The sequence below is a fragment of the Daldinia childiae genome (assembly GCF_008694065.1).
Source record: "Daldinia childiae strain JS-1345 chromosome Unknown Scaffold10, whole genome shotgun sequence".
NCBI lineage: Eukaryota > Fungi > Ascomycota > Sordariomycetes > Xylariales > Hypoxylaceae > Daldinia > Daldinia childiae.
Genome location: NW_022984651.1, coordinates 568123 through 589433, shown reverse-complemented (window position 1 = coordinate 589433; position 21311 = coordinate 568123). Strand labels below are relative to the sequence as shown.

The following is a 21311-nucleotide window of genomic DNA, read 5'->3' as shown; positions in this document are numbered from 1 at the left end:
GAGGCTGAATCGATCGATATCTTCCATGCATCCAGGAACCCCCGCGCCGAATTTGCTAGCCAAGAACTTACGATAGCAGTATCAAGAAACTAACAGGGACTACCTGTGCGCAATATGCTGGTACTAATACCTATCAGGCCTAGTTAATATCATTAGTCACAGGTACCGCAAATGTTAGCTTGAGCTCCTACATATTCCGGCTCCGAGAACTTCATCGGTTCAATATCCTAATTTATAAACATGAGGAATAATATTGGGAATAATTTACTGTATATATGTATAGGGGTAGAACGCTCCTCAACGCCATAATGCAATGCGTTCGTTGAAAATCCAAAACGCGATCCGAATAACCCAAAAGGTATTTTAGCGCCTTATGCAAAAAGGCCACTATGCCTCGGGACGATCCAACGTGTCTAATGGTACGTATCCTTCGTCTTTCCTTGACCTCTTACCCAATACCGCTCCCGCAAGGTCCTGGACTCTAGTGACAATACCATCTAAACCCCAACCGCGGCCGCGCTTCTTAAGCCCACCCTTATCCGCAAGCAAAGCTTCCTCCATCCATTGCGGCCGCTTCCAGGATTTCAGAAGTAGTGAACTAACTACAACGCTGACACTGCTGCAAGCCATGGCGGCACCCGCAGCCATAGGGTGAAGATGCCATCCTATGGGAAGAAACAGACCCATGGCGAAAGGTAGGCCGACGACGTTGTACATACAAGCCCAAGTAAGGTTAAGTTTGATACGTAAGAAGATAGTACGAGCAAGGTGAAGGGCGGCGGGGATATCCATAAGGTCGTTTGGTCGCATGAGGACGACGTCCGCAGCTTCCATGGCTACATCTGTGCCGCTAGACATGGCGATGCCAACATCGGCGGTAGCCAACGCAGGGGAATCGTTGATACCGTCACCAACCATAGCGACGCATTCACCCCTGTCCTGAATTTCTCGGATGATGTTTTGTTTCTGGTCTGGAGATACGCCAGCATACACGTTGTCGTGCGAGATGCCAACGGACGATGCAACAGCCAACGCAGTAGATAGTTGGTCACCGGTAACGATAGCGGTCTTGATTCCCATGCTATGTAAAACCGAAATGGCCGCCGCAGCCCCTTCCTTGACGGTATCCGCCAGGCAGAGGTGACCGGCGTATTTACCATCGATAGCAATAAAGACGTTTGTCGTCCCGGCAGAAGAAGTCTTTGACTTATTTGCCTTCGAGTTGATTTCCTCCGAAGCCTCAACTGCATCTTCTGGTACCTCGATTGTGTTTTCTCGCAAGAAACGAACACTTCCGACAAGTACTTGGTAACGCGTACGCTCAGCACTGGCGGGTTCGACACGCGCGCTGATACCTCGCCCGACGATGGCGTTGAACTCGCCAATGCTGCCATCAATAGCTGCCTCAGGGTCCAAGCCGAGATCGTTCCTCGCTGCTACTAGAATAGCCTTGCCAACTGGATGCTCGCTTCCCATTTCGGCTAGACCGACAATCGTCCACCAAAGACGTCGTCGCCACTCCTTATCCTGCCAGACGGATGGCATCTTGATGCTTGCAACGCTCATCTTTCCATACGTAAGAGTTCCCGTCTTGTCGAGGACAACTTGAGTAATCTTAGTTGTAGCCTCTAAAGCAGCACCGCCCTTGACCAAAATACCGTTTTCTGCGCCCACACCTGTACCCACCATAACTGCAGTAGGTGTAGCTAGACCAAGCGCGCATGGGCAGGCGAATACAATCACGGATATGCAAAGTTTGACACAGACCATCAACTTACCACCGCTTTCAGCTTGTAAGAAAATCTTCGGTGGGTTAGTCAGAACGTGACTGAGAACCATCCACGTGATAAATGTTAGGAAACCAAGAATCAGGATTGCGGGAACGAAGATGCCGGCGAGCGTGTCAGCTAACCGCTGGATGGGGGCCCTGGTAGTTTGCGCATCTTGCACGAGTTTGACAATTTGGCTTAGCTGCGTATCCCGGCCTGCTCTGGTCACGCGGAAATCGACTCGCCCATGCCCGTTGACAGTACCACCTATCACGTTGCTGCCCTTTCGTTTCTGGACTGGGATAGCCTCTCCGGTAACCATACTCTCATCCACGTACGTTTCACCTCGTACGATAGTTCCATCGGCAGGAATCTTATCTCCTGGGCGGATGATCACAATATCGCCGACTGAAATGAGTTCGGTAGGAATGACCTTTGCCTCTTCTGCGTTACCATCGTGGGCTGGAGTTTCTGGCTTTTTCGATTTGGCCATGTCCCAACCCTCTGCTGCCTTCTCGGCAGCAATCGGATCGGCGTATATGGTAGCCATGGATGGAGCTAAGGACATGAGTCGTGAAAGGGCCTTTGAAGTCTGTCCCTTTGCACGGTTCTCTAGGAATCGACCGAGTGTGATAAACGTGATAAGCATAGTACTGGTATCGAAAATAGTGCCCGGTCGGTTGTGCGGCGGGAATAGAAGGGATACGATCATAGTGAAAACGCTAAAGAAAAAGGCAGCCGATGTGCCTAGAACAACAAGTACATCCATAGTTGGGGACTTGTGCTTGATGGATTTAAAAGCCGAAACGTAAAAACGCTTGCCTATGCCGAATTGAATGGGTATCGTTAAAACCAAGCAGATAACGTCGCCGAGGAAGAGCCCAGGAAGTAGTACCAGGCCACCGAAATCTAAAATAGGAATCATCATAGGGAAAACCATGCCAATAAAGAATACCGGGAGGGCAAAGGATAATGAGACCTGGAATGCTCTTCTCCACTCTTGAATCTCTCTTGTCTTCGCCAGACTCTCTAATTGCGCATTGTTATCGTCATTGTCGGCGACTAAAGCATTAAATCCTAGCTTTTCCACTTCCTCTACAAGCGCGCGCAATCCTGTCAGGCTTGGTTGATGGGATACGGTTAGTCTAGATGTGGACATGCTCAGCTTAACTGAGCTAACACCGGGGAGAGCAAGCAGCGCATCTTCGATAGTTTTAGCAGCCGCAGCGTCCGGATCACCATAGATCTTGAACTGAGCCGTAGAAGAACTTCCTGAGTGATCCGACATATCAGCTAACGTTGATAGGACATTGGCGCCGAAACCCCTGTCTTCAATGATTTCTGCTATCTTTTCCGGGGTCAATTTTATGATATCGTGTGTAATAACGGCACGCTCTGCCAATAAACTGATGTTGAACCGCAGTATACCCTCAACACCAGCAAATCCCTTCTCAATGGCAGAGGTACAAGCACCACATGTCATACCCTCAATCGCAACCGTAGTTGTAGCAAGAGTCGATGCTTCGAAATTGGCCAATCCCGATTTCTTAACCGGTTTTGATTCTTCGCTTGATACTAGAGTCGCGCCGAATCCTCTATCTTCGATGATTTCTATAATTTGATCGGAAGGTAGGAGAGACGCGTCGTGTTCTATGACGGCTCTTTCGGAAAGCAGTGAAATGCTGAAGTGCTTTACTCCTGTTACATCCGCGAATCCACCTTCGATAGCCGACGTACACGCCCCACAGGTCATACCCTCGACAGCGATCGTCGTGACGGTCGTTGACGGTTCATCTCTGCTGTCCTCGGCTTCGAATCTCGGAGTTTGCAATGGAGTCGGTAAATCGGTCGACAGAACCTCCGCTTCGAACCCACGATCTTCGATTATTTCTTGTATAGTTTCGGCAGGGACTCGTTGTGGATCGTGCATTACTACCGCGCGCTCCATCACCAGACTCACCGACACGCTACCAACCCCGTCAACACCTTTGAAGCCCGCTTCAACGGCTGAAGTACAAGCGCCACAACTAGACATGTAAGCTAATAGAACAATTAGACAAAGGGGTTGGGGGTTCATACGTCATGCCACCAACTCTCAAAGTGGTGGTTGCCCATCGAGGTACTGGACTCAGTAAGGAAGATCCAGTTGATCCCCTCGCTGGGACTCTAATATGTTCTGGAGCCATATTCGAAGAGCGCGATTGGACTACGTTTCGAAAGGGGCTGACAAAGGCGTAGACTGTGTCGTTGGTCCGTCTATTATACGCTTCGCAAGTTTCCTATACAATGGCCGGCATGATATTATTGCTGTTTGATAATCCTCGTTGGATAAAAGAACCTGTGAGAAAACAGGGATAATTGGCAAGGCCTCGGCGCCAGGCGGAGGGGAGCAAGTTATATTAAATTCGGGATATGTTGGTGTGTATTGAAGGTCGCAACTGGCAAATGGCAAAAGAAGAAGAATCGAAGCCGGAATGTCGAACGATGCGATCCTTTTTTGGGTTTAAGAGCGTTTGTAAGCTGCCGGGGGACTAGGGAAACGCAACTTCGTACGTAACGGTACCTAGATACAGTGGGAAAATATGAAGCGCTCTAGAACCAATCGGGTGTTTCATTGCATAGTAAATTGGTGGAATTAACCGTATCGGGAGATTATTGGTGTTTGACCGAGCGCATATCTCGTACAGTGCGGTATAATAACTTGGACTGTTATTCAATACAATTACGAAGTGTGCCACATCGAACCTGTTAACCTTCCCAACTCGGCAACTCCAGCGATCCTCAAAAGGATCTTGGCTACGATATTTTAGATCTGGACACGTTCTCGAATGATTATTGAATGCTTACGGCTGTCTGTTCTATATACTGAACACTACAAACGTGGATAGATTAGAAATCAATAACTTAAAGTAAAAGCCAAAGAAAATTAACAGTAGTTATAGAAATATATATGTTTTAAGACAAGTGCCGGTCCCCGGTATGTTCGGACCGGGGCGGGAATAGAACCTCTACTAAATATACGGCCAATAAATTAGGTACTTTTGAATATTATCCGGCGGTCTTAGTTTTAATTAGGAGACCACCATTAGCTCCGCGCAAGAACGGAGGATTTGATACTCCTATTTCTAACGGATTTTTGAATTAATTATAGACTACTCACGTGCTGACCTACTGAGTGCAATATAATAAATATTCAGTATTTGTATTTTTTTTTCTGGTCATAATCTATTAATACAATGACACAGTTGATTTGTTCTATAGAAGATATGATAAATGTCCAGTCTCTTTTTAAAGGTTAACTGTGTTGCAAACAAAATAAGTACTTAAGTACTTATCTAGTGTGGAGTGATAAGATAAGACAGGCAGCTAAGGTAATTGCCCCGCTATGACAAGGGATCTTAGTGCTTGGAAGCTCAAACAATCATGATACAAGGCAATGATACAAGACGCTTCATTAACAATATCAAAGACTGCCTTTAACATCAAACAATAGGAAATCCTGTCTTATAATCCCGCTATCTTTCACCAGACCAATAACTTTCTCCTTAGCTAGGTTCATAAGATCTAGCCGTTTCGGTTTACTCCCACCATACCTAGTAATTGTAATCATTGAAACGAACAAAAGCAAGGATCTCCACAGTCTGTTCTTCACGTCGTGAATTTATCGTCGTTTCATCCTATAGGGCAAGGCTAGCCGATCCGAAAGCTTAGCTGTCTAGCCGTGGTCCCTTATCCTTAACCGTGTGAGAGCCTGACGTCGTTGCTATCGTCAGCATAACGGCGAGGTTACTTTCATCATGGAGCAGACCAAGGCTTTGAATGCTCTAGAAGTAAGGATTTCATGTCTATTTCCCATCACATATTTCTTGATGTAACCTATCTTTGAATATAGTATCTAACTAAAGCAACAGCCTTACCTAGCTCTCACGAAGTCCGCGGCCGCACCCCGAGCAGCAGCTGACCTAGTCACCCAAGCTACATCCAACCCGAACACCTACGTCTTCGCCGAGCTACTCCAAGCGCCTCAGATACAATCTCTCAGCCAATCCCCCGAGTACGCATCATACCTCTCACTCCTCGAGATATTCTCCTTTGGCACGTTCTCCGGCTACAAACAGCTCGCCGGAAAACTCCCCCAACTCAACGATGCCCAAACCCTCAAACTACGGCAACTCTCCCTCCTAACCCTAGCCCGCGACCCCCACAACCTAAGCTACGCAACCCTACAACAAAACCTAGGGCTTCCCGACTCCCGCGCCGTCGAGGACCTAGTGATCTCCGCGATCTACGCCGGGTTAATCGAAGCCCAGCTCGACCCGCGACACCAGGCCGTGCACGTCTCCAGCGTCTCCCCTCTGCGGGATCTAGAGCCCAACTCGCTCCCGTCTATGCTCACGGCCCTAGTCACGTGGTCCGATAGGTGTACATCCACGCTCGCGGACCTGGACGCCCAAGTCGCGCAGATCAAGTACGAGGCCAAGCAGCGATATGACGAGAAGATAGCTTGGGAGACGCGCGAGGCGAAGCTCATCGAGGAGCAGCGCAAAGCAGATTTAGTGTCTCCCCCGCAAGGAGGCGCACACAGCCGTGGACAAGGGCGGTATTTGGATTCCGCCGTGGCACGACTACGTGGCGGTCAGCGTAACGGCAAGCGTGGAAGTGGCAGCCTGGATGCGGCGCAAGACTCGGATGAGGCCATGGATCTAGATGAGGAGGAGCCCGATGAAGGAGAGATCGTCGGCGCAGGGGCGGGTGCGTCGAGTGCTGGCAAGAAGCAACGGGCGAGTCGTCGAAGACTTTAGTAGGTTTACGAGAGGGTTAACGCTCGACTATCATTGGGCATTAGTTATGAGTTGATGAGTAGTAGTTTACGCATTTTGATGAACGCTAGGTTCTAGCTACAGCTAAGGGAATATCCTCAATAGGCTGGACTTGTAGAAGAGAAGTCTTACGATGACACGGGCAAAAGAAAATTAGAAATAACATGATACAGATTATGATTATGGTAGTAAAAGACGAACTACATTACATATGCCTAAATAAGGCATACCAAAACAAACCAAGCTTACGAACAACGTTATGCCGCAAAATGCAGCTGAGTATGTGGAAATCATGTGTAGAATCAATTGCAACCTGCCCAACCATGAGGGTTGACAGTTTTGACTGCGTAGCTACTTGTAGTATGATACATAACGCCCAGCAGATCGATTAGCAAGGCAGAATGCCCTTGGCAAAAGCGTCGAGACTTGTCCGTAGCCTCTGATTAAATAAGTCCATCACTGAACAAAAGACGAAGAGAAGATATTCCCCCAGCAGCATGCTCAGACGAGCAGTGCCACCGAACCAAATAAAGGGACTTAAGATTTGACGAATCCATACGCCACGTGCCGCGCCCTCCCCCCCTTTTTCCCCCTCACACATTTATGATGGGCACGTCTCTTCCGAAAATGATAACAAAAAAGAAACCTGGAACGAAAGCTTGCTTGCTTGTGCTTGGTGGTATCACACTCCCCTCCCACTCTAACCGTGGCAGAGTATTATTCAAGACTTAGAAGTACCTAAGTCTTCGTAAACCCGAGGCTCGAAACTCCTGGAAACAAAATGGGGTCATGACGTCGTAAATGCAGTGCACCAATGGCAAAAAGAAAAACCGAATGCTTTTGCTGAAACAGGTGATGGTATTATTCGGGTTTATAACCTGTGACCGGGCACGAAGATGAACAGCACGCACAGTGCTGCATCAACTAGTGCCGTCACGGCTAGAACCACGAGGGAACGCTGGATCAGCAGCTTGCGAACATACGGCTCTCTAATGCGGGTGAACTGCAACGGCGTCAACTCGCTAAAGCCTGCAAGTGCCATGATAGGATCCAGAGAGTACTGATAGGATGCGAGGAAGTAGACGCCAATGGTGAATGGCAAAATTTCCTATAATTCAAGTTAGATAAATATCGAAGTTAGATTTTAAATTTAGTATGGTATACATACCCAGCATCGCTCTAGACGGGAACGGTCGAGGAAGATTAGGTTGAATCCCGTCCAGAAAGCTCCGAACAGAGCGACAAGTCCGATAATCAATCTCGCAATGAGAGTAGGAGGAACTAGATTGCCGAAAGCACGAGCACGTAGGAAACCCGGGAACGCATCTCGCTCCATCGCTTGGAACACATAATCCTTGGCGACGTCGAAAATTTCGGGATCGTCACGGTTTTCTTCCTCGATAGCTTGGGTAATCTCTGCCGCAATGGAACCGTCCAAGGTAATCTCGCGCTCGGCACCAGGGAGCAGGAACGTATAGAGGATCTTTTCCGCAGACGCTCGAATATCACGTCGGGCCACGCTATGCTCAGGTGAATTCGAATCGGTGATCTGATGCGGCGTGCTAGAACTGAGTTGAGTGCTGGCTCGGGCTCTTCGCTCCTGGCTACTAGCCGGGGAGTCGTGGATGCCACCGGGTAAAGGTTGCTCGCGGAGGTAATTAGAAATATGTGCGTCCCGCTCCCTTCCCTGTTCGTCACCAAATCTTGCAGGTCCTGAAAAATCGCCCATTGCTTCCAGGACTCTAGAAGATCGCTTAGACTCCTCCGTCTCTAGGTCAGGTGTGCCCACAAGAACGGACCGCCTAAGCTCCCGAACGTAGTGACGGCAAAGCGACATATGCTGCGCTACGTCTAGCCTGTTTTTCATCAGCAAAATAACCCTTATTATTCCCAAAATGCACCATACCAGAAATCCAAGTAGTCAACAGAACGTTGCTGATCTCGCATGTAGATATAGAAAGAGAACAGATCGACGGGCGGATGTGTGCGACGACATAGCACCTCGAAAAGCGTAGGCAACCGATTTCGTACCGTAGCGTCGGGAGATAGTGACGGCTGATGCGCCTCCTCCAGAGTACCACTGTACGCCATCTTGAATAAGTCTTGCTCGGCAATTGCAAGAACTCGGGATAATTGATAGGAAGGTCAACGCTAAAATGCGTTTGTATAACGATTATGAGCCGAGCTCTCCCTTGAGGGGGAGGCTGCAATCGTGTCTATTGTCGTCGCGTAAAGTACGGTCGGAATGATTATAATAGTAAGATTGATTGAGGCAATTGTCGACGTGCAAACTCATCAGTTATTTGATCCAAATGAATTATGTCGCTTCGGTTTATTGTATACAATCGAAAGGAGTGAAATTGCGCTCGGCGCAGGGTGATGACGACTGTATAGAATTTGTCGAAAGGAGAGAGAGAGCGACGTGGACCGAACGTAGATGTTGGCGTTGGGCGAGAATCCGAAAAATGGAAACTGGGCAAATCCACTAGAAAGGCAGTGTAGGATGATTATCGGCCGTGGTTGCTGGTTGATTTTGCGCCTGGACCACTGTGATTGCTTGAAATTGGAAGTAGCTCGTAACTGTCAAATTAAAGGGCCAGGGGTTGAGAGAACTCGTGGCACAGTAGGTAGTAAATCAGCCACACTGATTCTTACACAAATGACATTAAATAGGTTCACAAAGGATCATTGAAATTTTGTGTGAAGGAATAAAACTTGGAGGAATGGATGTATTTGGCAATTGAAGTCTGCATGCACATATGTCAGCGTAGCAGCCTTGCAGCTTCTAGTTATGATTTGTTGCTATCACGACGGCTGGACGGGAACTATCACCCCTTAGGCATTACTGGTTTTGGTCTAGATTCTTAAGATCAGTGCAGGTGGATTACGTAGATGCAAAGTACATGACCTTAGGTACCTCATAACCCATAAATTCTCTCACAGGCAGTGGATCTCTCTGTTCAGGTCATCCAGTTACACAGATTTCATAAGCCACACCCCACCAGCCTGCAAATACATCACTAGCCACATATAAATCCCACAACCCTAAGTTTGATTGGTTCGGCTAGCGAATTGTTCCTCCTGCCCTCAGTTTCCCACATCAAGGTCTCGAATTTTCAATTTCGCAAAGCTAAACAACATCACGACCGAACTTTTCCGACCAACACCTAGACATCAATCCAGTAAGAATTCCGCGCGCCAATTATTCCCTTCGACTACGTAAATAATTCTAATCACGGTTCCTTATTCAGAAATGTCGTCGAAAGGAAAGAAGCCCGCCACCAAGTCGGCCATCGAGCAGGTCGTGTCCCGCGAGTACACCATCCACCTCCACAAGAGAGTACGTCCACCGCGCATTTGAACCGAGCGCTGTTCGATGCAGAATATTTATCGAAGGACTAAATGCTGATGGATTGAATAGCTGCATGGTGTGACTTTCAAGAAGCGGGCTCCTCGGGCCATCAAGGAGATCAAGGAGTTTGCGCAGAAGGCTATGGTACGGCAAACCACCTACACCATTTACCCACATACATTCTCCCAATCCGATGCACCACACACTTCGCCATAACTACGAGAGATTTTCAACCTAGCTAACTGGCTTTTTAGCAAACCTCCGACGTCCGCCTCGACCCTCAACTGAACAAGAAGGTCTGGGAGCAAGGTGTCAAGGGTGTCCCGTACAGAATCCGTGTCCGAATTAGCCGAAGACGAAACGACGAGGAGGATGCCAAGGAGAAGCTCTACAGCTACGTTCAAGCAGTCAACGTTAAGAACCCCAAGGGTCTGGTGACGGCCGTTGTCGAGGAGTAAGGGAAGGCAAAGGAAAAACATCGTTTCGTTGAGATACCGGCTGGGTTCAAGAAGGGCATGGTTTCGGAGTTACCTTCTGGCTTCATGACATTAAGATAAGATTCACTAGTTGATGAATCAAGAACCGTGAACAATATTTACTTATTTTTGTGACCCTCCCATCCGCTATTTGGAGATGCTATGATAGCATTTACGAATGGTTTTCTCATGTTATACGAGCACATCACGATGCATCAAGACGATATCAATTGTTAGCAATTTGTGCAATACTGCCGCATGTCATGTTAAAAGGAAGCGCTATCTCCGGCCTGGAACCACCTGTAAATGCAATGCATACGAGAAGCCGAGACAGCTGAGCCTCGTTACATCAACCGTGCAAGCACTGACTCCATTCTCCATGTTGGTTGACCCTCAACCACCCAGATATATGAAAGCTTGAGGAACGAAGGGTATAATAAAGACCATCTAATCGTCGTCTACATCGCGGTGACGACCTAGCACTTTCCTCTTGAATTCCTCTGCATCCTTATCCCATAATTCCGCAGCCTCGCCATTTAATGGGGAAGAGCTATAATTCAATTAGATTAGTCAAGCTCCACGAGTTCAATGAAAGACAGCTTACTTGTTCGGCTCTCCGAGAAGACTTTGCAGACTTAGCAGGACGGTCTGAACGTTGTACGCAGCGGTCCACTTGTCCTTTAGAATATCTAGGCAAATGCGGCCGGAGAAGTCTACATTAGGGTGGTAGATAGGCGTCTTGAACAAGACTGTCGGTGCGGCATAGGGATAATTGGTCGGGAAAGAGAAGGATAGCTTGAAGGTAAGACCAGCATATGGAGTATCGTCAGGACCCTCGATCGTCGCGGACCAGGACATCAAGTTTCCATCCGCCGACGGGAAGGCCGAAACACCAGGGGCAGGCGAGGTCATCAACTGCATAAGCTCTGTCTGCAATCTACGGCTTATTAGTACAAGGTATGACCAACGAGCGCAAATTAGAGGCGATCACTACGGCATACCTTTTTGTCACACTCTGTGCATCTGGGCCCTTCCGTGTGCCACCAAGCTTAGCCGCTTGGACACTGCCAGGTGCAGAATTTTGGCTATCTTCGGCTGCGTAATCCATTTTGGCCAACGATTAATCTTGCCCGTTGATAACAAGGTCAAGGGAATTTCCAGGTAGATATTAGAGAATGCGACAGATTGGATAAAGGCCGAGTCAAGCTACTCGATTCGGCAGTATCCTTGATCAATGGATTGCGGTAAGAGAAAAAATAGAAGAAGCGAGTCGAACTGGAATGCAGTGGCTGTTAGCGATGAAAGGTATGAGAGTGCACCACACCCAATTGATAAAAGTTCCAGTAAAAGACAGAAAGAAACTCGAGGTTGAGGAATGCTATTTACGAACCTCTTTGATACTATGTGTCTTAGGAAATGTAACAATAGGAAAATGACGAGATGCAGAATTTAGAATAGAAAAGTAAGTGAGGCAGGATCTACGAAGTAATAATTGTGAATTTGTAAACAACGTTGGCCGCTTTGTCCCCGCCAGCCGAACTCCTATGGCAACCGCGACGGGTCGATGGATCCCTGTTAATGTAGCGCCGGATCGCCGTATCGCCCTTATCTTACGGGGCCAGTGACTCTCCTTTTTACTTTGCTTGTAACCTTAAACCCGAAAAGTCAACCATTAAGGCAGCAGCAACATGACAACAGGGATTTTAATGGCCTCTGTGGGGTGCATTACCCACTAAAAGCCATTTGTAGCCAATGAACAGTGGTTTTCGCGAGACAACTTCAAACAAAAACATCTAAACGCTTCTTGACTCAACCTCTAATTAGTAAATTAGTATTTCAACGCGTCAAGACGCGTTTATAAGTTTATCATGGTAGGTTTTCGATTTTCCTCCTTCTCGAACGTGAATATCAGTCTTATTGGTTTATTATATCCCGTGTTGTTGAACCAGATATCAATAATCCATATTTGATATTCAGTCGCTACATGTTCATGCATGATTCGCTTAACGGTTTATACACTTAATTTTCATCTGAACAAATCATTTCGTTCGAAAGTTACCAAATAGGGGTTATCTTTACTAAAGAAAATGATACAGTCTCAATTAGACCCTCTACCAAATGACCTTCCCTTCCGATTCATATCAAAGACGATAGGAAGAGGAGCATATGCATCGTGAGTTCACTTACACCTTATTCCACCGTCTCCACTCACTCCGATTACTGACTAATACCTCAGAATCAAAAAGGCTATACCTTTAGATGCCCCATCACCAGTCTTTGCGGTCAAGTTAATTCACAAAGGCTACGCAGTTAAACATGGCCGCATCTCAGCTAAACAGATTGCTATGGAAGTGTCCTTACATTCTCACATCGGCCAACACCCGAATATAATTGAATGGTTTGCGACAGGCGAAGACAATATCTGGAGATGGATAGCGATGGAGTATGCCGAAGGAGGCGACCTCTTCGACAAGATTGAGGCAGATGTAGGCGTCACAGAAGATATCGCCCAAGTCTATTTCCACCAACTCATCAGTGGCGTGAGCTTCATGCATTCGAAAGGCGTTGCACATCGAGATCTGAAGCCGGAAAACATATTAATGTCAGATAACGGAAACTTAAAACTAGCAGATTTCGGCATGGCGACAATGTTCGAATACAAGGGCCAGAGAAAGCTCAGCACAACCATGTGCGGCAGTCCACCGTACGTTGCCCCTGAAGTATTAGCAGGCGGCGGAGTAGATAAAAGATCTAGTGAAGTAACCAAATACTCGGCCGAATTGGTGGACATCTGGTCGTGCGGTGTCATCTTGTTCGTCCTCCTCGTGGGAAACACGCCGTGGGATGAGCCAACCTCGCAGAGCTGGGAGTACCAAGAATACAAGAAGACGAACGGCCGAAGTACAGATAGTCTATGGGAACGAATACCTGCAGAGACCCACTCGTTGCTCAGGGGTATGATGAGTATCGAACCGAAGAGGCGATTTACGTTCGCCCAGATACGACAACATCCTTGGTATACCCGCCACAACAAATTCCTGGCCGCAGATGGTCAGATCATCGATCCCATAAATCTAGCAACGAAGATGCTAGAGAACCTACATATAGACTTCAGCCAACAGGCTCCCTCCTCACAACGCCAGTCGCAGTCACAAGATGCTATGGATATAGATGGCGGCTCGTCTCATAAGATATCCTCCACGCAACCAGAAACACCAATCAACGATGTTCTATTCGACTGGGAGAGACCGGTTCTCCGTACCTTAACCGCGTCCTCCACACAGCCTATCTCCCGAGCAGATGCAACATTACCAACGCAGTCTAGTAATTTCTTCGACGCCCTAGCCGAGGAACCCTCCATGAGCCAGTTCTCGCAGACGCGCGGGGTGCCGCTCAGCCTAACACAGCACGCACAGCGCTTCAAGGATATTGTCCCGGCGCATTCATTTACTCGCTTCTTTTCGCATATGCCACCCCAGTTACTTGTCCAGATGCTTAGCGATGCATTGCACAATCTCAACGTGCCACTACCATCGGGACCGCCATACGTCGGCCAAGGTGATCACGTGTCCACTTATAAAGTTAGGACGGTGGACGATCGCAAACAGGGACTTCACGGGGAGATCCTAGTCGACAAGTATTCATTACCAGGGTCGCAGGAGCTACTCGAAGTACGATTCGTCAAGCTCAAAGGTGACCCGCTCGAGTGGAGACGTTTCTTCAAGAAAATAGTGCTGCTATGCAAGGACGGCGTCTTCAAACCGGAGGACTAGAGGGACCGGCCGGTTCACCCAAATATTTGATTTGGGGTTATATAATAGGACGGCCATCTCGGATTAACAGGACGGGACGGAAGGGGGTGGAACAATATCCGGAGTAGGTCTGCTGTATAAATTTTGCGCATAGGGATACGGAAAAAATATATAGCGGTTAATGTTAGGGGGGTTGCTTAATGAAAGACTCGGCTTAGGTATGGCATTTGCTAGGGCTGGTTGCGGCATAGTTTCATTGCATTCCTACATGCTCTCTTGTATGCTAGGGGGCTAGTCGCGTTACTTTTTATGAGATAGTTGCGAGCTTAGTAGGGGATATTCTCGCTAGAGGTGCTAGCCAGGTATGAAGATACGAAATAGGCCTCTTCATACTATATGAATTTATGATTAGTTCAAGCATGGAGTGACCTTTCTTATATAGTATGTGCTAGCCCCCAGCTTAATCTTGATTAATCGGGGGATAATTCTGCAGTTACCTATGGACACTTTGGGAGACGACCTGGAACATTATTCGGGGGTTTCAAGTGCTAATTTATGCTATTCTTTCAGTTTTCTTCTAGTCTCCAGAAGAAGGGATAATGGGGATAGGATTCACGCCCTCAAACAGAACCCTTACACATAAGACCAAATAGCCACATTAACTATTTCTCAAAGTATCATTTTTATGACACTACGTTACTTTAATAGCTCGTCATGCTTAACTTATAGTCCTCCATGCAGTATAAATGAAGTTATCCTTAGGGCTTACTAGACATCACAGAACGAATACTTTCATGTATTATAGGCTCTAGCCTCACTACAGTTTGCCAGCCTGAGACGAAAACATACAGCCAATTCACAATCAAAAACATTAGGAGACATCCATAGTAGCTGTAAAAGCTTTTTTGATCCTATCTAAGGTATGGAATATCTAACTACCTAACGAGATGACGAACACACGGATAGACCACGCGTATTATTGATTAAGTCCTAACTTAGGTAGGTTTCCTGGCAATCCCATCCTGAAACGATTCCTCAACCGCCGCAACACCGAGAACAAACGATACCTGATATCCTCAACCAATAAGGGAGAATATGTAGACTACCAGTTAGGTACCTAAATCCATCCAGGTGGACAATTCGGGTCGTTGTTGTGTGCATTGCGTCCGTTCTGCGGTCGCTGCTGCTGTTGCGGCTGCGGCTGCGTCTGCGTCTGAGTCTGCGTCTGCGGCTGCTGTAGTTGCGGCTCAGTCTGTTCATCATCTAAGCGTTCGTAACCGCCATGCTGATAGCCGAGCCAGCGATCCCAGGCGCTTCGGATAGCGCCTATGCCCCGCTGAAAGAGGCTTCGGGTGGCGTTTCGGCCGCGCTGGAAGGTGTGCCAGCCGTGGGGGTAGCAGTCGTGCCATTGGGTTGCGTTGGTGTATCGGATCACGCCCATGTAGGTGCCGTCGTGGAGGAAGGTTACGCGGTCCATCATTAGAGTGGCTTCATCGGCGGGCTGGGTCACTGTAGGGTGAGGAGGTTAGTTAGTACTTATTGGAGAGGGGTTGTATAGGGGTAGGTGAGTTGGTAAGTGAGTAGGTAGGTATGTGTGTAGGTAGGTAGGACATGAAGGTGTTTATTATTAATCAAGGGTGAGGATTTCATAATAACTTCACTAGGAAGATTTCATTCATGGGAAATGAATCAAAGATGAGAGGGAAGAGATAATTGGCAAATCAACTTACAAGGCAGCTCAAGTTCATCAGCACCAAGAGGGTATTCCATAACCCTTCCGACAGCATCGCCAGTGTTGATGGGTCTTTGGAAGCCCAAGCGGCGCGGCCAAGCCGCACCAAGAGAGCGGTCGTCAGTTCGCACATCCAAGCCGATGTCGTGAACTCCAGCCTGGATAGCCAGCCAAATCTCACGACGTGTGTACACGCGAGAGGTGGCATGCAAAGACGTACAAAAGACGTACGGCGGGATCTGGTTAGCAGGATTCTGACGATTGTACTCTGCGATCATGTCTTCCATCATAGCCGGCTGTCCATTGCCTAGCTGTTCGGTGAACGGATTCTGGTGTTGCTGCGAAGGGCCAGGGTCGTTGCGAGGATCCTGATAGTTAGAGTCACTAGAGACGGGTGGCTTGGTCGGGACAGGAAGGTCGCAAGTAGGGGTCACGGTGACTGGAAGTTCGAGAAAAGCGTTGACCGCTCCGAACTCGCCAACTCCAGAGTCCTGGAGATGAGATGGTGGTTAGTATTCTCCGAATCTCTAAGACAGGAGAGACATTTTTAATAGAGATGCTTTGCGGAGGAAAAATATATCATTCATCAAATTAATAATTTAGAAACTTACCTGCTTAAACAAGACGACGAGATCAACCGTAGCAACAGGCTGGATAGCCGTGATGATGGCGACAGTATTGTCGGCTTCGGGCTGGCTCTTCATCGCCACCGATCCAGAGACATGAAAAGCGACGAATGTCGCCAAGGTGGCAACGAGGGAAGTAAGAGGAAGCATTCTAGATACTAATGTTCGAATAAGACTACTAGAATGAGCGTTGTAGATCTCTCTTGGAAGCTTGGGCGAGAAGCTAGAAATTCCCAAGATTTCGTTGCACTTTGAGAAGTTGTTGCAAACTGGAGAAAAAGAATTTCAAGAGGGAGAGAGAAGATGGTGGGAAATAAATAAGGAACAAATTAGGAAGAGCACCTGGCGAATTTTTTCTGTGCTTAGTCGCTCTCTTGCTCAGCAACCCAATGATATGATGCGATGGTTTGGTATCTGGGGCTCCTTCTCCGCCTGCTCTAAGGTATCTATCTCTTAGGGCCCCCGTGGACGCATATGCGGCTATGAAGACGTTACTAAAGAGGTTGGGGCAGATATGCGGAGCTTGAGGGGGATGCGAGTACACTGGATAGTGACTGAGTATTCCTTGAGACTTCCTAAAGGTCTGCAGGCCTTATGCTATGGTATTTGCTTACAGGGGGAGGGAATATTACTAGCTTCGTCAAGAGAAAGGAGACGACGACGACGACAAGGGTTACAAGGGCGACGACGGCGTGGCTGCTTGTGATCCGTTTTTTAAGGATTTCATATATGCCAACGACGATGTAGCCATTTTCGACGTGACATGGGCCATAGATCCCTTGATGATTCACTGTAAGTTAACATTAAAGGGGCATGTAAAGAAATACAGTGACCGTTTAAGAGAGTTTCTCATTGTGAAAGGGACGCCATTTGTGATCTTGACTGCTTATGGAAATGTATATCTAGCATCTACCATTGCTGAGGAAATAGCCCTTGAGGACTAGACGAGTTCGTATGGCTAAGCTTGTATTTGCTTCCATCTTACCCTATGCTCATTTATGTGGAAATCGTCAAGCTATTGCCGTTTTTAGAGAACGGTCAGATCTGTAAGTAGATAGACTAGGACTGACATTATTCGACGTCATGCTGTACATAAACGTGTTGTAGCCTGTGACGAGTCTGTAGTGAGTGCTGGCGACTGATTATGGCATGATGACGAGAGCTTGTTGAAAGGAAAGGACTTCGTTTATTCTAAGAGAACGACATATTAGGATATGAGTTTTACAGGATCCGTCGGCAGCCTTGGTAACTATGTCTAATAAATATTTATATGACAAGCGTAACCATAATCAAGAGCCTCATTGTTAAGATTAAAATCGAAAGCTATCAATTAGCTCTGCAAGGCGAATGATGTTGGCTTTATTTATACATTCATTTCATAGATCCTACCTAGGTACCTAGTTAGACTTACACGGTACTATCACTGAGGCATGGTGATATGGTACCACAAGTGTGTTGTGGTATTTCTATTAGTGTTGGGCAGTTTGCGTATGACGGTTATGAATACCTTATATGAATAATAACAATCGTTTGATATGGCACACGCTGAAGCCACGTCCATGAGAAGCGCCAGTAGTGTAGTAGGTATTCCATACCAGCCAAGCATAGCTAGTGTACTAAGAACTACAGTGTTAAGAAAATGCGAGTACCTTTTAAGGCTCGTAGTGGTTATGCTGATGAAGTCAAATATGGATTGTGGAAGAAATAGTAAGCATGCTCTACTAGTTTTGTTATCTAAAAGACTGTTCTGGAAGGCCGAGGAGCTGTTCGAACATAAAGGTACAATAGTTAAAGTAAAACATTAAAATAGTATATGTAGTTATATATTCTAAGTAACTAATGAATATAATATTCAACGTTTCAGTAAGGGGGCATATTCTGTTCACTCTCATGAGGATTATTCTAGAAAATATTCGTGGCAATTCATTACGGTGGTTACGACTGTGATAGATAGGTTGGTCTACACCTGAAGGGTATCTGAGATAAATTTATACAAATAGTTACATTTATTATCTGGTGAACAATTATGATAGGAAGGGCAACTAGACTGCTATAGACGTCTTCGGTGTGTGTTGAAGTAGACTGATTGACCTAGGATTTTCAAAACTTTTTTTCTGTTAATTCATTTTGCTTATAGTGCTGAATCTTTATTTGGTTATTTGTATGAAATATTCTCATTATGGTAGCAAGGTTTTCATCAGATTTATCAAATTTAATTCTGCAGCCCCTTTTCTCGGGGAGAAAAAAGAAATAGGGGTAATCTGCTTAGTCATTAAAGACCCATATAAAATTGTTTATCGATAAATTCGGTAGCTATCCGAGCTTTGAGTCTTCCGCCAAACCGATACGTCATGTAAAGCTTCAATTATTTCCATCCTTTTCACCTTTCTGGTTTATCGTCTTTGTCTAATATCTCAAAGTCCACCACACTAAGGTTTCATCTATTCATACTTGCGCGTCCTACTCGTTTCTTAACTATTTTTGCTTTTGTAATACTTGTGAAGCCATAGCAACATTACTCTGACCTCAAACCCAATTCAACGACCAAATATTGTATCAAACGGCTACACCCCTGAGTAAGATCGTCTTGCCGAATATCCTACACCGATGCACATACAAACACCGATACGACAATAACGTTGAAAGCTCAATTGTGGACAAGTTCTTTAAGTAGAACTAGTTAAGAGTAGCTGTTCCGAGAAAGATTTGTTTTATACGCTCAAGGACACATCTCACCAGACATACCTACATACGGCGATTCGCTAAACTAATATGGCCGCAAAAGGAGATTCTGTTCGTGGGGCATCGGGTCGCTCGCCAATGCGCTTCATCTCCGTCGATAACGTCTTACAATATGCTTCCGAAATACCGTCCGGCCAACCACGTGTCCCTCCGCAACGAGGCCTCCGTAGCATTCCCGGTGTACGACGCGTGAGTGGAGGTGGCCTTCCTAATCTTGCGTCGCGCACCGGACAACACAATATGCCATCTCGGACCACTAGAATTAGTGAAAAGCTGGTTCTTTTACCTGAGACAATTGACGATCTAGAAGGACCCGACGAAGAAATAGAAGCTGCTTTTCGAGAGGACGAGACGCGGCCATTGAAGGACGAAGAGCTTGACGTTTTAAGGAAAAGGGGTGGGCTGCGTGGGAAGAGTTATGCCGAACGACTACCCAAAGTTCAAAGAACGGAGAAGCTGTCGAGGCTCACGGCCTATTGTACTGCACAGTCTTTTAAGATGAAGTCGACTTCGGAATTTCTTCGCAAGAAGCACGACGCTAAAACGAAGCTCTACGACGACTGTCTCTATACCGTATACCATCTACCGCTACTACCCGGTATGGACGGTTGCCGTGTGAGGAGTCGGCCGATACTCAAGACCCCCGGTACAGGCAAGACGGTTTTAGATCTCGAAATCGAACGAAGCGAACGAAGAGACGAACATATGGGTTACTACGACGAATATTCGTATAATGAACAAAGCGGAAGTCCTAATCAGGGAAATGGTAGCTACCAGTCTGGATCCTTGGATAGGAACCAGGATACCGAGAGTCACCATTCTCAAGAATACCAATCCCTGAATCCTGTTAATAGACTTGCACCTGATGCTAAGCAATTTGCCGAAATGTTTGTTTTCTCATATGGTGTTGTCGTATTTTGGAACTTCACCGAAGCGCAGGAAAAGGCCATTCTAGCAGATATCACATTTGCAGAGACTGAAAGCGGGACACCGCTGGTCGCGCGACCCCTTGACCAGAGCGATGTCGAAACAGAGGAGTTTCATTTCGAGTACAATGCTGATGTAAAGAGGCCGCGTATTTTCAATGATATGATTACGCTACTACCGCGGTCGGATCATATGGTCAAACTCACCATTAGCCACGCTATTGCACAGAGCACCAAACTCTGCTTCTTTGAAGAGCGCATGTCTGAAACCATGTTAAACGCACAGGATGTACCGAAACGGCTAGCTCTTACTGGAGAGTTGAATATGACAAGGACTGAGATAGTGAAGATTCTTGGCCGCTTGTTTAAGAGTCGTGTCGACATCAACCTCTGTAAGTGATATGAAACCCCGAGAATATTTAATTAAAACTAACGAGTCATGCTAGCATCAAACATTCTTGACGTTCCTAATTTCTTCTGGGACTCCGAACCTACTTTACACCCACTTTATGTTGCTATTCGTGAGTATTTAGAGATTGATCTCCGTACGAAGGTGCTCAATGAACGATGTCGCGTCTTCCTCGACCTTGCCGAAATACTATCAGACTCTGTTGCCGACGCAAAGATGAGCGCCATCACATGGATTGTTATTATTCTCATTATCGTTAGTATTCTCGTCACTGTGACTGAAGTTGGTCTGCGGTTCGGGATGCTCTCTAAAGAGCGAGGTGAAAATAAAGGTGTGTCAAATCCCCAAAACATCCTCGGTGAAGGGTGGATTGCCGTTAGATCTAATGCTACACTCGAGCAACTAAGGCAATGGGGCGTAAATTTGAACGAGGAAGAGAAGGCCGCCGTATGCGGTGCGGATTATATCACAACTACATTTGCGGGTATCTAATTTTCTTACCCGTGGTTTTTTCCTACAGCACATGCATTTCGGAGTGGCGGAAAATAGGCGCAAGGGAGTAAATAATTCTGATACCCATACACAGGGCCTTTGGCGTGTTTGTCTCTTAGCATTTGAAGTATGTCTACACCACTTTTTAATGTGAATTAACAGTATTTTGATAGCTGAGATCGGAAACCCTCACTAATTCCCTGTTTTATCAGGTG

At 46.8% G+C, this 21311-nt stretch overlaps 8 protein-coding genes across 9 annotated transcripts; 4 read left to right on the top strand and 4 right to left on the bottom strand.

Annotated features, from left to right (window-relative positions):
- Positions 1–387: 387 nt before the first annotated feature.
- GL218_07904 lies at positions 388–3955 on the bottom strand (the record flags this gene model as incomplete). 2 transcript variants are annotated; one of them, XM_033584682.1, is made up of 2 exons in its annotated part: positions 388–3796; positions 3849–3955. In XM_033584682.1, the coding sequence occupies 2 exons, from the start codon at positions 3953–3955 to the stop codon at positions 388–390; spliced, it is 3516 nt and encodes a 1171-aa protein (XP_033441116.1). The 2 variants fall into 2 exon arrangements, with proteins under 2 accessions (XP_033441116.1, XP_033441117.1); XM_033584683.1 differs by lacking the exon at positions 3849–3955 and having other exon boundaries at positions 388–3699.
- Positions 3956–5566: 1611 nt separating this feature from the next.
- Positions 5567–6571, top strand: GL218_07903 (COP9 signalosome complex subunit 7a; the record flags this gene model as incomplete). Its single annotated transcript, XM_033584681.1, has 2 exons — positions 5567–5599; positions 5681–6571. The coding sequence occupies 2 exons, from the start codon at positions 5567–5569 to the stop codon at positions 6569–6571; spliced, it is 924 nt and encodes a 307-aa protein (XP_033441115.1).
- An 889-nt stretch (positions 6572–7460) lies between these two features.
- Positions 7461–8680, bottom strand: GL218_07902 (Protein rax1; the record flags this gene model as incomplete). Its single annotated transcript, XM_033584680.1, has 3 exons — positions 7461–7697; positions 7758–8445; positions 8496–8680. The coding sequence occupies 3 exons, from the start codon at positions 8678–8680 to the stop codon at positions 7461–7463; spliced, it is 1110 nt and encodes a 369-aa protein (XP_033441114.1).
- Positions 8681–9842: 1162 nt separating this feature from the next.
- GL218_07901 (60S ribosomal protein L31-A) lies at positions 9843–10399 on the top strand (the record flags this gene model as incomplete). Its single annotated transcript, XM_033584679.1, has 3 exons — positions 9843–9929; positions 10011–10085; positions 10196–10399. 3 exons carry the CDS (start codon positions 9843–9845, stop codon positions 10397–10399), a joined length of 366 nt encoding a protein of 121 aa, XP_033441113.1.
- A 465-nt stretch (positions 10400–10864) lies between these two features.
- On the bottom strand, positions 10865–11525 carry GL218_07900 (Ubiquitin-conjugating enzyme E2-20 kDa; the record flags this gene model as incomplete). Its single annotated transcript, XM_033584678.1, has 3 exons — positions 10865–10967; positions 11022–11354; positions 11419–11525. The coding sequence occupies 3 exons, from the start codon at positions 11523–11525 to the stop codon at positions 10865–10867; spliced, it is 543 nt and encodes a 180-aa protein (XP_033441112.1).
- A 979-nt stretch (positions 11526–12504) lies between these two features.
- Positions 12505–14190, top strand: GL218_07899 (Serine/threonine-protein kinase chk1; the record flags this gene model as incomplete). Its single annotated transcript, XM_033584677.1, has 2 exons — positions 12505–12590; positions 12654–14190. The coding sequence occupies 2 exons, from the start codon at positions 12505–12507 to the stop codon at positions 14188–14190; spliced, it is 1623 nt and encodes a 540-aa protein (XP_033441163.1).
- Positions 14191–15286: 1096 nt separating this feature from the next.
- On the bottom strand, positions 15287–16677 carry GL218_07898 (uncharacterized protein; the record flags this gene model as incomplete). The annotated part of the gene is made up of 3 exons (XM_033584676.1): positions 15287–15678; positions 15900–16392; positions 16513–16677. The coding sequence occupies 3 exons, from the start codon at positions 16675–16677 to the stop codon at positions 15287–15289; spliced, it is 1050 nt and encodes a 349-aa protein (XP_033441162.1).
- Positions 16678–19299: 2622 nt separating this feature from the next.
- GL218_07897 (Sporulation protein RMD8) lies at positions 19300–21096 on the top strand (the record flags this gene model as incomplete). The annotated part of the gene is made up of 2 exons (XM_033584675.1): positions 19300–20587; positions 20642–21096. 2 exons carry the CDS (start codon positions 19300–19302, stop codon positions 21094–21096), a joined length of 1743 nt encoding a protein of 580 aa, XP_033441169.1.
- Positions 21097–21311: the final 215 nt, after the last annotated feature.